The sequence below is a fragment of the Rhipicephalus microplus genome, chromosome 5 (genome assembly GCF_043290135.1).
Source record: "Rhipicephalus microplus isolate Deutch F79 chromosome 5, USDA_Rmic, whole genome shotgun sequence".
NCBI classification, from domain to species: Eukaryota; Metazoa; Arthropoda; class Arachnida; order Ixodida; family Ixodidae; genus Rhipicephalus; species Rhipicephalus microplus.
In genome coordinates this window covers 4872855-4885645 of record NC_134704.1, presented here as the reverse complement: position 1 = coordinate 4885645, position 12791 = coordinate 4872855, and the positions used below count along the sequence as shown (strand labels likewise).

General features: G+C 44.8%; 1 protein-coding gene across 2 annotated transcripts in view; it reads left to right on the top strand.

Annotated features, from left to right (window-relative positions):
- jar (Myosin heavy chain 95F jaguar) overlaps nt 1-12791 on the top strand; it is a 255795-nt gene that overhangs the window by 122455 nt on the left and 120549 nt on the right. For both annotated transcript variants that reach the window (XR_012895116.1, XM_037426322.2), the window contains exons 11-13: nt 817-974; nt 11160-11251; nt 11306-11602. Coding sequence is in view for 1 of the 2 variants with exons in the window: in XM_037426322.2 (XP_037282219.1) it covers nt 817-974; nt 11160-11251; nt 11306-11602 (547 nt within the window). In the remaining variant the exon portion in view is untranslated. The remainder of the gene's footprint in view (nt 1-816; nt 975-11159; nt 11252-11305; nt 11603-12791) is intronic.

Here is a 12791-nt window from a genome sequence, read left to right as displayed (position 1 = left end):
GCAACGATGGGGCCCAAGAAAATTTGTGAAATCAGGGTTCATTCATTGTAATCAATCTGCTTGCAATAATAATCAAGGCCTTCTGCCGGATATTTCATTCATTTTTCGGGGTTTAACGTCCTAAAACCACCATACGAATATGAGAGACGCCGTAGTGGAGGGCTCCGGAAATTTCGACCACCTGGGGTTCTTTAACGTGCGCCCAAATCTGAGCACACGGGCCTACAACATTTCCGCCTCCATCGGAAATGCAGCCGCCGCAGCCGGGAATCGAACTTGCGACCTGCAGGTCAGCAGCCGAGTATCTTAGCCACTAGACCACCGCGGCGGGGCTCTGCCGGATATTTACGGCAAGATATAAGTGTGATGTATTTTCTCGTCTGATGCCATTTGTGTACTGACAATGCCACCGGTATAGTTGGTGCAACGTCTTTTTTTTTTTTTCGGTGAGTAAAGTGAGTGATAAAAAAGATTTTTGTAAATTCAGAGTCAATTATTCGCAAATGGTTTGCATGCAAAACACAATGCATTGCTTGGCTAGTCATGTGACAAACAGAGGATGTTCTTAGTTTACATGCACGTGTCTGACAGTATTGTATGCTGCCATGTTTGTTGTAACCCTCCTGCACTGCGAATGGTTTCTGTTGTGTTTATGCCTGTGGGCTGGGTTAAGATTCTGAGGCATGGCAAATGTTGATTTCTTGATGATGACACAATCTGGCTGCACTGTGTTGATTTCTTGATGATGACACAATCTGGCTGCACTGTGTTTCAAGCGCTGAGTGATGCATGTGTTGTGTGTGTGTGTCCCCCTAGGGTGCCCCTGAAGGCGTACGAAGCAAACAATGCACGTGATGCCTTGGCCAAGGCTGTCTACTCTAAGCTGTTTGACTTGATTGTGCGGCGCATTAACCAGAGCATTCCATTCAGCTCATCATCCCACTACATTGGTGTGCTTGACATTGCTGGATTCGGTAGGCATCATCATTGTTTTGTTTTACTTATTATTTCTTACCCTTGGTTTTTTTTTTATGAAGAACACAGTGTAGGATACATCCTTTTTAGACGAGGACACTTGCTAGTTGCAATCGACCTGATGTCAATGCGCTTGTCACGCTTTTCAGTTTAGCAAAGGCGGCGGGTAGCTATTGACACCGGCATTGCCACTGAACACACCAGTTTCTCTAGCAATTGCAACTGAGAATCAAAGTTTGACAGCAACTCATCTGCCTGGGGAAATGCATAGCGTAAATGTGGAAGGATACACTGACCAAAAAGAACACAAAGTTTACTTGACATTTCGGCGCCTCAAATAAGAGCCCTGTTCTGATTCTCAAGATTCTGAACAAAGCTTCTATATGGGGTTTTGAAAGTTCAAGGAAACTTGGTGTTTTTTTTTGGTCGGTGTATCCTTTTGCGTTAACGCTAAGCAATAGTGCCTAAAACTTTTTTTGCCTCAAAGTTGTATTGATAGATATTTCTTGGTGTCACAAGGCCGAGCGTGCACCATTAATACTTTATGCGGTCAAACCAGCCTGGCCAGCGAGCCAAGAAGTGTCCTCAGCTTGAAAGTGCGAATCTTACACCGTGTACACTAAAGAGAACAACCTTGATAAAGAGTTGGTACTGCTCCTGCCTTATTCATGAGCTCTAATTTTTCGTTTATGCCTATATTTACCTTACTTACTCACATAATTTGCACCCTCGTGTAATAATTTCTGCACCCTGAGTATTAAGCCAGCTTTACTTTGAAAAAAATATTTACTCACATATTTTGCTCTTTTCGAGACACCCAAGCTAGTTCGCCAGTGCCAGAGTCCTTCACTGCTTTTCTGGTCAGGAAACTTCACCCGCAGCTCCATACGGGCACAAAAGCTACTGCTAGCTACCACTAGCTACTACCACAGTCAATGCAGGGGCATCTGTGTGTGCGTTCAACTGAATGCTGTGCCAGTTTATCTTGCACCAAATCATAAAAATTCAACTGTGGTTTTGGCCTACGCATGTGAAAAGCGTACCGCATTTACATGCGTAATGAACGCAGCCGGTCCCAACCTCAGTCATCATAATCTTGATTTTTTTTTTCCCCATGTAATAAATGCTTTCCACACATTCATCCGCTGCAGTCCTGCTAACAGACACCTCGCGCTTCCTCACCCGTTGGATCTCTTTCGTTTTTTATTATTTTGCCGACCCCCCTTGGCCACCTCGGCTCGCTCTCTTCGCTTTTCACCCGTTGCCGTATGCCGTATTTATTGTTTTACAGTGAAAGCTGTTATGAGATCAAAGCTCGGGTCACGCGGTGCCGTAGTTGTCCGCCGCCCCCACTGGTGTCCGTAACCACTATCGCAGAAATAAGAAAAAAATCACAGCATTTCCACGGACTGAATGATGATGAGTGGGATGAAGTGTTTATCCGTCCATTCGTGCATACATCCGTCCGTCCAACCGTGGGTCAATCTGTACTTTTGTGCTTCTGTTCATCTAGTGAAGACTCCAAGTACCACTATCTCGCATTTTTTTATTATATATTTATTATATACAAGTGCCGCCATCTAGCGGACATTCCAAGAACTAAACTCCCCTGTGGCACATATCCGAGAGAGCTGGTTACTACAGAGGACGATCGGGTGATGCCCTAAAGGGCCACTCACCAGGCCCCATACCGAATTTTAGTTAGACAATGGAAGTTGTTAGGTGTCTGATGAGGAACGTTTTGCCACAAAACTTTTTCGAATTGGTTCATTACAAGCGGAGAAAACAGGTTTTTTGAAGCGGCGCGAAACGAGGGTGAGAGGAAGCAAGCTCGAAACCCTTGCTGCTCCTCCGCTTAGCCTTCGCAAGCCAAATCTCTTCTCCACCCTATCCGGCATCCGACCAAGAGGTGACGTGCGCATGATGTGCCCGAACAAGCCTAGCCCCCGTGCACGCGAGTGGCGTTGCTTTGTTGACCAGCGTTATTTTGTGGTCTTCTGCCTGTTTCTGCGGGATTGCTTGGAAACGCTGGCATACACGCGGTAGAGTAGATGAGCACAATGAGTGCGCGAAAGGGTAGGAGCATTCCACGGCGGTCGTCTGCTCAATGCGCTGACCGCGGGGACCCGAACGCATGCGAAACGCTGGCACATTAGCCGCGCATCTCGTAGCATTTCACGGGAAAAAAAAAATGTTAAAAAAAACGAGCACACTTTTTTATTGCATCTCATTATTTTTTCAAATTTTATTCATCTCTTGAAGTAACAAATACATAAACTACGTATGTTGTGTTCATCACTTGAACCAGCAAATACATAAACTATGCATGTTGTGTTAAATAATTTTTGCCATGTCACGTGGTATACTGTTGACAACGTCAGAGTAGAGTCCTCTATGTAGAGGACCAACGTCACCACATTGCCGTGTACGTAGGGTCATTCCTACACCCACGTCATGCCCTCATTCTTTACGCGTGCGCCGGCAGAGGGGAGGGGGAGCAGCTTGCATCTTGAAATTTGACCCATTTTCGCGGCGCGTAACGTTGCAAATTTCGGCAGACGTGATCATAAACGCCTCTTCTACGCATTGCGCTTGTCAGCTCAAAATTGTCAAACCTGGTAAGTGGCCCTTTAAGGAGCTTCGCCCTTAAAAAAATCTAGTACTCAGGACACAGTGGGGCTCGAACCCTGGTCCGCTGCGTGCCAGCCCAGTATTCTACCACTGAGCCGTTCCGGTGCTCGGGACTGGTTTGCAAACTTGTCTTAGGCAGGCTTGATGTTGGGAAAGGAATAGCGCTAATATGGGTAGTGAAGCATTTTAGAACAGCAAAAGAACATACAGTTGTCACACAATAGGAATAGTGTAACGAGTGGGTCATCCAATGCTTCAACCCACTACAACAGCTTGTTTTTGATCAAGTATAGCTCATCATCGTCAGCAGCTGCATTAACAATTGGTACGAAATTCCTTGCAAGTGTTTAGCGGATACCACGCTTATCAGAAGAATGACGAACGATAGCATAGCGAATGCCGGCCTACTACCAAGAAGTTATTATTAATAATGCTGTGATGGGTACCCAACAAGTGTGCTTGCAGCAGTTACCCAATGAGTGTTTAGAAAATGCTCTGAATGGCCGCTCTTCTAGCTTTCGCTGTGATTGTGCTGTGCCTTTCGCACAGGCCTGGCATTTTTATTTTCTATCTGTGTGCGGCATGTCTCCCGTCTTATCTGTGCGCCACAATGGGTTTCACGAATGGTGCGAGTGTAGAGACATCGCAGCTGATTAGCACACGTGGAGAAAAGGTCACGAAAATGCCCACGCCAATCGGGGGTCGCTTCCTGCAAATACGAAAAACCCAACCACATGCAAGCAATTTTCGAGCGACGACCGGATTCGCTGTCGCGGAGGTTCATTCGTTGCTATTGCGCTTCAGGTTTCTAGAAAACTAGAAAAAATCGCTTGTCGTTCAGAGAAGATTGGGATGTTTTCCACAAGAAGTAGCACCCCTTATTCTTGCTTCGCTTGTTATCCGCGGGTAAAAGAACTTCTCAAGTAGAAGCGAGGCAGCGGTTGTGTGTTGTTGATCATTTTGTTATCGACGGTTAGTTTTGATGCTTCGGGCGTAGCTTACTGCAATGTTGGTTACTTGCTACAGTGTTAACGGCGTCATCACGGTCGTCGTGTGATGTTGCCGCAAAGTTGGCAAAGTGAGTCGTAGCAAACGCTTTTGGGTGCCCCTCGAGATCACTGCAGATATCACTGTTGCGGTTGAAAGATTGCCAAAAAAGACAGCCGCAAAATGCTTTTATGGCATGCACGGGCAGCCCGGGACAGTCCTCAAAAGATAGCGTCATCAACCACTGAAGATGAGTAAAGTACAACAAAGGAGCTGTTTCCAAACAGTGTACGCGTGTATCAATTGCGAAAGGCTAAGCGGCCTAACTTTTTTTTTTTTGCATTACCGCATTTTTTTGCTACCCTCGAAAAAGTTTTCATAAAGTTTACCCTGCGTAATAACTGTACCCCCGACTTTGTTCAGATTTTTCAAGAAAAAAAAGTGTTCATTACATGAATAAATACAATACTTTCACATATATTTTTAAAGATATTAAGGCTGGGAGGGATCCACTCTACCGATCGAGCAATATTAGTTGTGTCATGTATATGTTCTTCCAGTGTTCTTACCTCCAGCAGTGGAGCACAGGAATCTTCATTCAGGCACAAGACATTAAGTCTGACAAACCCACGAACTCGCAAAAAAATCTCGCATCGAAAATTGAGCCAGCTATGATTGTGCTATCAGACACCTAAGTGTCAGTAATACAGAAAGCTCTACATTCCTCTTTTTGACAGTCCATAAAAGTAAACTTCGTCCACCATGGCGGAACAGCGGTAACCGTGCTCGGCTGCTGACCTGGAGGTCGCGGGTTCAGTCTTTGCCACGTCAGTCGCATTTTGATGGAAGTGAGATGGTAGAGGCCTGTGTGCTGTGCAATGTCAGAGAAAGCACACCAGATGGTCAAAATTTTCTGAGCCCTCCACTACAGCGTCTCTCATAATCATATTGTGGTTTTGGGGCAAAAAACTCGGGAGATGATAGTATGATGATTACTGAAACAAACTTCACTCTGCTGCTGCCTACCTCACATTGGATCTTTGAATGCTTCGGGCGGGTGCACCCCTTGCGAAGCAGGTGAGGGCAGTAAAGCATAAAACTGGCGGCATGTATCAAGTTTCTTCTTCTGAAGACTTCTCAAAGACTACGATCCCTAGAATACCATACCCAAACACCCGGACCAGTGTTTGAGCCATTGGAACTGCTAGAGTATTGGCCTTCCTTTATCTCTCCACCCTTTCCACTGAGAAAATGCACGTTTGCAACATGGCAGGGGCTGTTTTCGGCATCGGAGGCATGCGATGCACCCATGGCCGCGCCAGCTGTTGTCCTCGTTCTCTGTGTTCACGCTGCAATGCAAACTTGGTTAACTTCAGGAGTTAAGGTTTCACCATCTGACCGTCATATTTTTACTGCTTCGTTTTTATGGGCTACAGTAAACGTTGTTATAAAGTTTGCCAAAAGAAACTGGAACCGTGCCACCCCCAAGCACTTCAGCGTAGTGTTCTTCAACGTGTGATATTCAGTACGGGTGAAGGCAGAAGAGTGCATGCTTGCTTATACAAGTTTTGTGTCATGGACGAAGACCTTTTCGATTATGTTCCAAATCTTATGTCCATCAATATTTCCATGTCGTGTAAGCTGTTTTCTCCCGGCATCATTGATGGGGCAAACGAACACACTTGATGGAACCGAGGGCAACGCTCTTAGAGAGAGCGGTGACAGTGGCCGTGACAATGATTTCTAATAGGACTTCATAGCTAGTGATTCCGACTAAACTGCGCATGACCCAATCTGGCAGGTCAAAGTGCATGGTGATTCTGTTAAATAAGTACACTTTATTAGTGCTCCATTTTATATTATTCATTTTTTAGATGCACCTATGTTCTCTTCTCTGCTAGCGAGCTTGTCGATTAAAAAAAGAAACGACTGCACAACTTTTCACTGGCCACCCCGTGTATATAAGAACTGCATCTTGACCTTCAAGGTAGTGCCAGATTTCTCCTGTGTGCTATTGAAGAATAAAAAATCGCAGCTAACTAAAGGTGGACTGCAAGTCTCTGTGTCCAGTTGGAATCTCCTATCTCTCATTGCCCATTAGCAACAATTGGCATGTTCAAGTAGTTAACACCTGTCCATCACGGTGTGCTTTGCGCCTCCTCAAGTTTCTCTCCTGTACAACGCTGCGATGAGCATTAGCGGCAACGTCGTCGCCAATGTAAGCGTTAGCGCCCTCTGCTTCGCATTTACACATGGTTCTTTTTAGCGGGAGATGTTGTAGTTTTTTTATTTCTGTGCAGGTCGTGTTTGCACTATATACTATCGGATGCGTTCACGAAATCTCCGCATAATTTGTGCACCTTGCTTTTTGGAACTCCAAAATTACGAAAAACAAAAGTGTGCAAATTATGGCAGTAAATACGGTACTCAACCACAGTTGCAAAAATAAGTAGAAAGAGCCTTTGAAATGCCAAGCATCACTGCAGTGTACCAACACCTGACCTGCATGTTGAAGCTCAGTGTGTGCAACTGCGGCCTTCATTTTTGCATTTGATAAGCTATTCAATATAGCAAAGGTATTGACATTAGTACTTCGAAAAGCACATTCTCAAGTCTCCCTTTAACTCTTGCCCCTGATTAGTTGAGAGATGCCTTTAATGAGATTGGTCAGAAGGACGCACAGGAGACTAGGGTGAAGACATGAAAATTATTTGCAGGTATCACCTAGTGCAGCAATAGAAACACATATATTTGGCTCAGTGGTGCCCCGCCGTGGTGGTCTAGTAGCTAAGGTACTCGGCTGCTGACCTGCAGGTCGCGGGTTCGGATTCCGGCTGCGGTGGCTGCATTTTCGATGGAGGCGGAAATGTTGTAGGTCCGTGCGCTCAGATTTGGGTGCATGTTAAGGAACGTCAGGTGGTCGAAAGTTCCGGAGCCCTCCACTATGGCGTCTCTCATAATGATATGGTGGTTTTGGGACGTTAAACCCCACATATCTATCAATGACGCAGTGGTGAGGTATTTGATGCAGTCGATATTAAATCTTATTTTGCAGCACTCTCCATGTGGGTTGGTGTGAATCAGCATTGGCACTCCTTGAGTAATGTTGATGTGGGTTGCCACGCTGAAAAGGCGAAAGAAAGCCAGAAACTTAGACCAATTAGCAATAAAGTAGTCGGCTTGAGCCAAGCAAAGCAAGCACAGACCCAAGAAGGGAGTGAGGACAGCACAAACACATTCTTGGCTTCCTTCTCCTGTTTGCACAAATACATACCAGCCCTCTAAGCAAAGTAGAAGTAGCCAAAAACTAGCCATGTCTACAGAAAACAAAATGCAAGAGGCTTTTTGGGAAAAATTTAAGTGTGTACAGCATAAACACCAGAATGGTTGAGATTGAAGTATAAATCAACTTTAGCAGTCGTTTTGTGCAAGGTGAAGATATTTAAAACAAAAAGCATGGCACACCCTTCATGCATCTTGCAAGACTGTTCTTGAAGGGAACCCTTTTCCAAGTGGCCGTGGAATGAATTCACTAAAAGAGCTTATTTTTGAACACTAATTGTGAGCTTATTGTGAACACTAATTTTTACCTGCGCTGTGTGGTGCGAGCGCTTTGCACGAGTAGCAGCGCGGGCAGCAATCGCAACTCCATGTATTATTGGGAGTTCTACATTGGCGGTGATGACCTATGATATTGAAAAAATTAAACTGGCCAACAAGTGCTGTAATAATAACACGTGGTTGCTCGCTTGGAGAGGCGTTATTAGTACCATTTGCTTATCAAGTAGTGCCATACACACGTGCTGTACGTGATAGTCGGTGCGGCGAGGTTTCTTGGCTCCCGTGCTGACCTTTTTAAGGGGGTTCCGCACGAGGTGGCCGCAAATGATGGTGTAGCGCACTTATGTTGTCTATTAAAAGCTCTTGATGCTATCATGTCAGGCTTTTCTTTAAGTAAAGGACCACTGTTACCTAAGATTCTTGTGCAATCAAACTTTTTGAATTTTTTTCAGTGTGATGGGTTTTTCATTTTAAATGTTACCGGGGAACCTAGTTTTCAACAAAGCCTTTTTTTTTTTTTTTAAATAATATTACAAGAGCTAGATAGGTCACGTGGTACGTAAAAAGGTAGTGCAGTTTATACCTGGCGATAATCTGTTCAAAACTTCCTTCAAAACTTGTTTCAGTGTTATGTGTACTATATGCAAATTAAAATATGCACTGGGGCCCCCATGTTGCTAAAAAGTTGTATCTTCAAGCTCCCAGGATGACATATTAAATGTGCTAACTGCTCTGAAGCAAAGTTCTCCTGCTCCAAAATCGAAATTTTGCTGCTCCAAAAACTGCTCTCAATTTAGCCTCAGCCTTCTTACTCTCCTGATGATGCCAAAAATTTTATTAGATGTAAATGTCAAGAAAGAAAAGTGGACAGAAGGATCACTTGCCAGCAGCTTTTCTTTCTTCAAATTTATGTTACAATTACTTCTCATAACATTCCTTTTTTGGCATCATTGTCTATTATGTCTCATAGGTATAGTTGCTACGGTTGAAGCATAAGTTGTAGTTGACCTCACATTCCAAAGTCAAAGATCATGCATTATGACAGGAAACGATGCAAACAGTTCATCTCGTGTTAGATCTGCAATGTAGATTAGGGCAAAGCAGCCTACATGAGGGGCCCTTTAGATTGCTTTTGACTTCCAATTGATGTTTAAAGTTGCATTGACCATTCGGTAGCTCACACAATGAGTCTCCATGCAACAGTTTTTCCGGGTGTAGCAGCCACGTATCCAATAGTTTTTTTTTTTTTTCTTTTACACAAGGCCTGCCTGAATGGCCAAATATGAATGCACAGTTGTGACATTACGTGCAAGGCACATTGGGGGGGGGGGGGGGGGGGGCCAGGCTGTTGTGGTCGCGTGGCAAAATGCAGGCAAAACAAACCTCTTCTTCTCCCAGGGCCTTGGTGGTGATATTTAAATACACCCATTTATAAATATTTAAAAAGAAAGCTAGCGAGAAATAAAAAAGAGGAAAAAATATAGGAAGGAAAATAGTTATCAGTAGAAATAAGGAATACATGAAAAAGAAAAACGCTCGGCACTTTCTTTTTCCACATCCTTTCCAATTAAGCCAATCTTTTGTATAATCGAAATACTAAGTTCAATTATAGAAACTGTCAATACAATTCAACTGCCATGCTTTTACTCTGCATACTCGAAGGCCAACTGCCCCGACGTCATTAGATATGGATAATTTGGCTGAAATCAAGGGAAGACGAAGGTAGCTAATAAAGTAGCCAACAAATATTTTGTCGCCATCAACATAGGGGTTGGTGTGAGGCCAGTTAGCTTCTGCTTTCCACCAGGCTTGAGCGGAACCAAAGAAAGCTAAGCTCATCATCCAAGAAGGCACTCAAGAGACCCAGCCACTATCTTCGGAAAAGGAGCATTGCAGTGGGAGCTTAGCTTAGTCGCTGTTTTCTTGTGTTCTCTTATGTGAAGATTCTTTCGTGTGTTACAGCTGTATGGGACAGGAACAGTGCGATTGGCATGTTGCCAGCTATCTAACCTCGACATTAGACATTCAAGTGTTGTGCTACAATAGTGCCTAGAATACTAACTAGTGTGCCTGTTGCCCACTCTGTACAATCGAAGGATGGGGCGCCAATTTTTGTGAATGGTTATGGCCACGAGGTGTGATAATTGCGCTGGCCATCTGCTTTGGACTCGCCTTGTCAATATCTTTGTATCGCCAAGGCAAGTGCACTACTGTTATGTTCCCATAGCTGTCACATTAAGAGCTAACCCACAGTGAGAGTATGGCTGCAGCAAAGTTCATTGCATTATGTGATGTTTTCACGGAATGGGACTGAAGGTTGGAAAAAAGGACGGCTTGCTTTTGAACGCACTTTCATGGAGCCCACATTTGATCACTGTCCCCGCGATTATAGACTATCGTGCCTAATAAAAATAGTCAGAGCTGGCACATTGATCAGTACCCTGAAATGAGTAGTAAACCTGCAACCAGCTGGAAGCGCTTGTTGAAACAACTGTTGGTAGGACAGACTGGTTTGAGAAGGAGTTCGACAGAGTTTTATTCTTTTGCTGAGATGAGACCAGGTCAAAATAGATGTTGACAGTAGCTCTAAGAAGTACAGTGTAGAGCAGCATTAGTTATGGGTGTTTTGAGGATTATGAAACTAAAATGCATGCCGTGACAGCCCATGGTGATGTGAGTTATGGAATTTGCAGAAATATGAAACAATAATGCTATATAATTTTAGCTGTAGTGCTGGCATAAAGTCAAATTGGTCTGTCTAAGCCAGACAGACCAATTTCAAAGCAAAGGTAATTTGCTTATCTTAGTCTTACAAACCACCAGTTGAGTGCAGACAAAGATGGAGGAAGATGTGCTAGATGACCACTGCCATTGTCTTCACCGGGGCCACAAGTGACATTTGGTGCCATTGATATACTGTAGTCGGCCCCATTATTTTCTTGCCTTTTTAAAACATGTACAGGGTCACATTTTAGTTCTAACATGTGGTCCACTTCTGTTTACAGAGTACTTCCAGGTGAACAGCTTTGAGCAGTTTTGCATCAACTACTGCAATGAAAAGCTGCAGCAGTTCTTCAATGAAAGGATCCTCAAAGAGGTGAATCATGTGATTAAACTCTATCCACTCTCTCACCATAACAAACAATTTCAGGAGCAAGCATTGTACGAAAGAGAAGGCCTATCTGTAAAGAAGATTGAGTACGTAGACAACCAAGACTGCATTGACTTGCTCGAGGGCAAGGGCACGGGCATCTTCGACCTGCTGGACGAAGAGAGCAAGCTTCCTCGTTCCAGCCACACCCACTTCACGTCGGTGCTGCACAGCACACACCCCCGACATTTCCGGCTGGCTGTGCCCCGAAAGTCTAAGCTCCGAGACCACCGAGAGATCACCGACGACCAAGGATTTCTCATCAGGCACTTTGCAGGCGCTGTGTGTTATGAAACGGTATGGGGGCATTTGTCCTGTGTGGCATTCTTTTTTTACTTCACTGAAAGCAAACAAATCTAGTAACAGAGGGCCTCACAAACTCACGTTTCACGTGTTGGGTTTACAAGCCGGAATCCTTGTTTTATGTTTGCAACCTTTGTATTTGCTCTTTTATGTTCGCAGCTGCATACATTCCCATGTGCACTTTTTTGTAGCTCTTCTTTTCGTGTCGCAGGCCACGTAAAAATGTCTGCAAACCTTCCCAATAAATGGTAAGATTGCATAGTGTGGTTTCATCATCATCATCATCATCAGCCTGACTACGTCCACTGCAGGACAAAGGCCTCTCCCATGTTCCGCCAGTTAACCCGGTCCTGTGCTTGCTATAGATAGGAGCAGCGATGGCGTAGTGGTTAGATCATCCGCCTCGCATGCAAAAGGTCCGTGGTTCAAATCCCAGTACCACGCAGTTCCCAACCGATTAAAAAAAAAAAATCCGCGTGGTGATGGAACTGCGTTACGAGGCCTGGGGTGCGGCCTCACCGGTAACCTTCGCCGGGAACGCACTCCCTCACCAGAGAAGGATTGGCCACCCTGGTGCAGTATCTGGCCACTACCTCCCGCATGCATACGTCAAATAGTGCGGTTTATTCTGAAACTAATGCGGTCACCAATGCTGGAACCTTTTATTCTGCAGATAAACCTCCGTACAACCAATTCCTTTATATTACCAAGTTTTACTATTTCTGCGCTCAGAAAGACATGTATTTGCAAAATCTATGTAATAAAGTGGCAGCAAAAGACACCCTTCGTATGACAAATTTTCGCTGTGAGCAACCTAGAAATTTTGCCCTGAATAGTGTCATTTTGGCTTGATCTTCTGCGGTTGCCTCACCAACAACGAAGCATGGAGCAGCGGCAGGGCGCACGGCGCACTTAAAGCCCTGGCGACTGCTAGGCGAGTGCGGGTCCTCGTTAGTGCACACAGGTAGGCGCACGAGGCGGGCCAGCATTGCAGCCAGCCTTGCGGCGAGTCGGTGCAGTCGAAACGATTCGGCCAGAAGGACCTCGCCATTTTTCGGCTCCCAGTGTTCCCATCATCACAAATGCTCAATAGCACGCCAAACTTTGTTCGTATATTTGGACCCTTAAAAACCTATCAGAAAAAAAAGAGTAACGATGAGATGTGAAGACAGGTTGCAAGCGG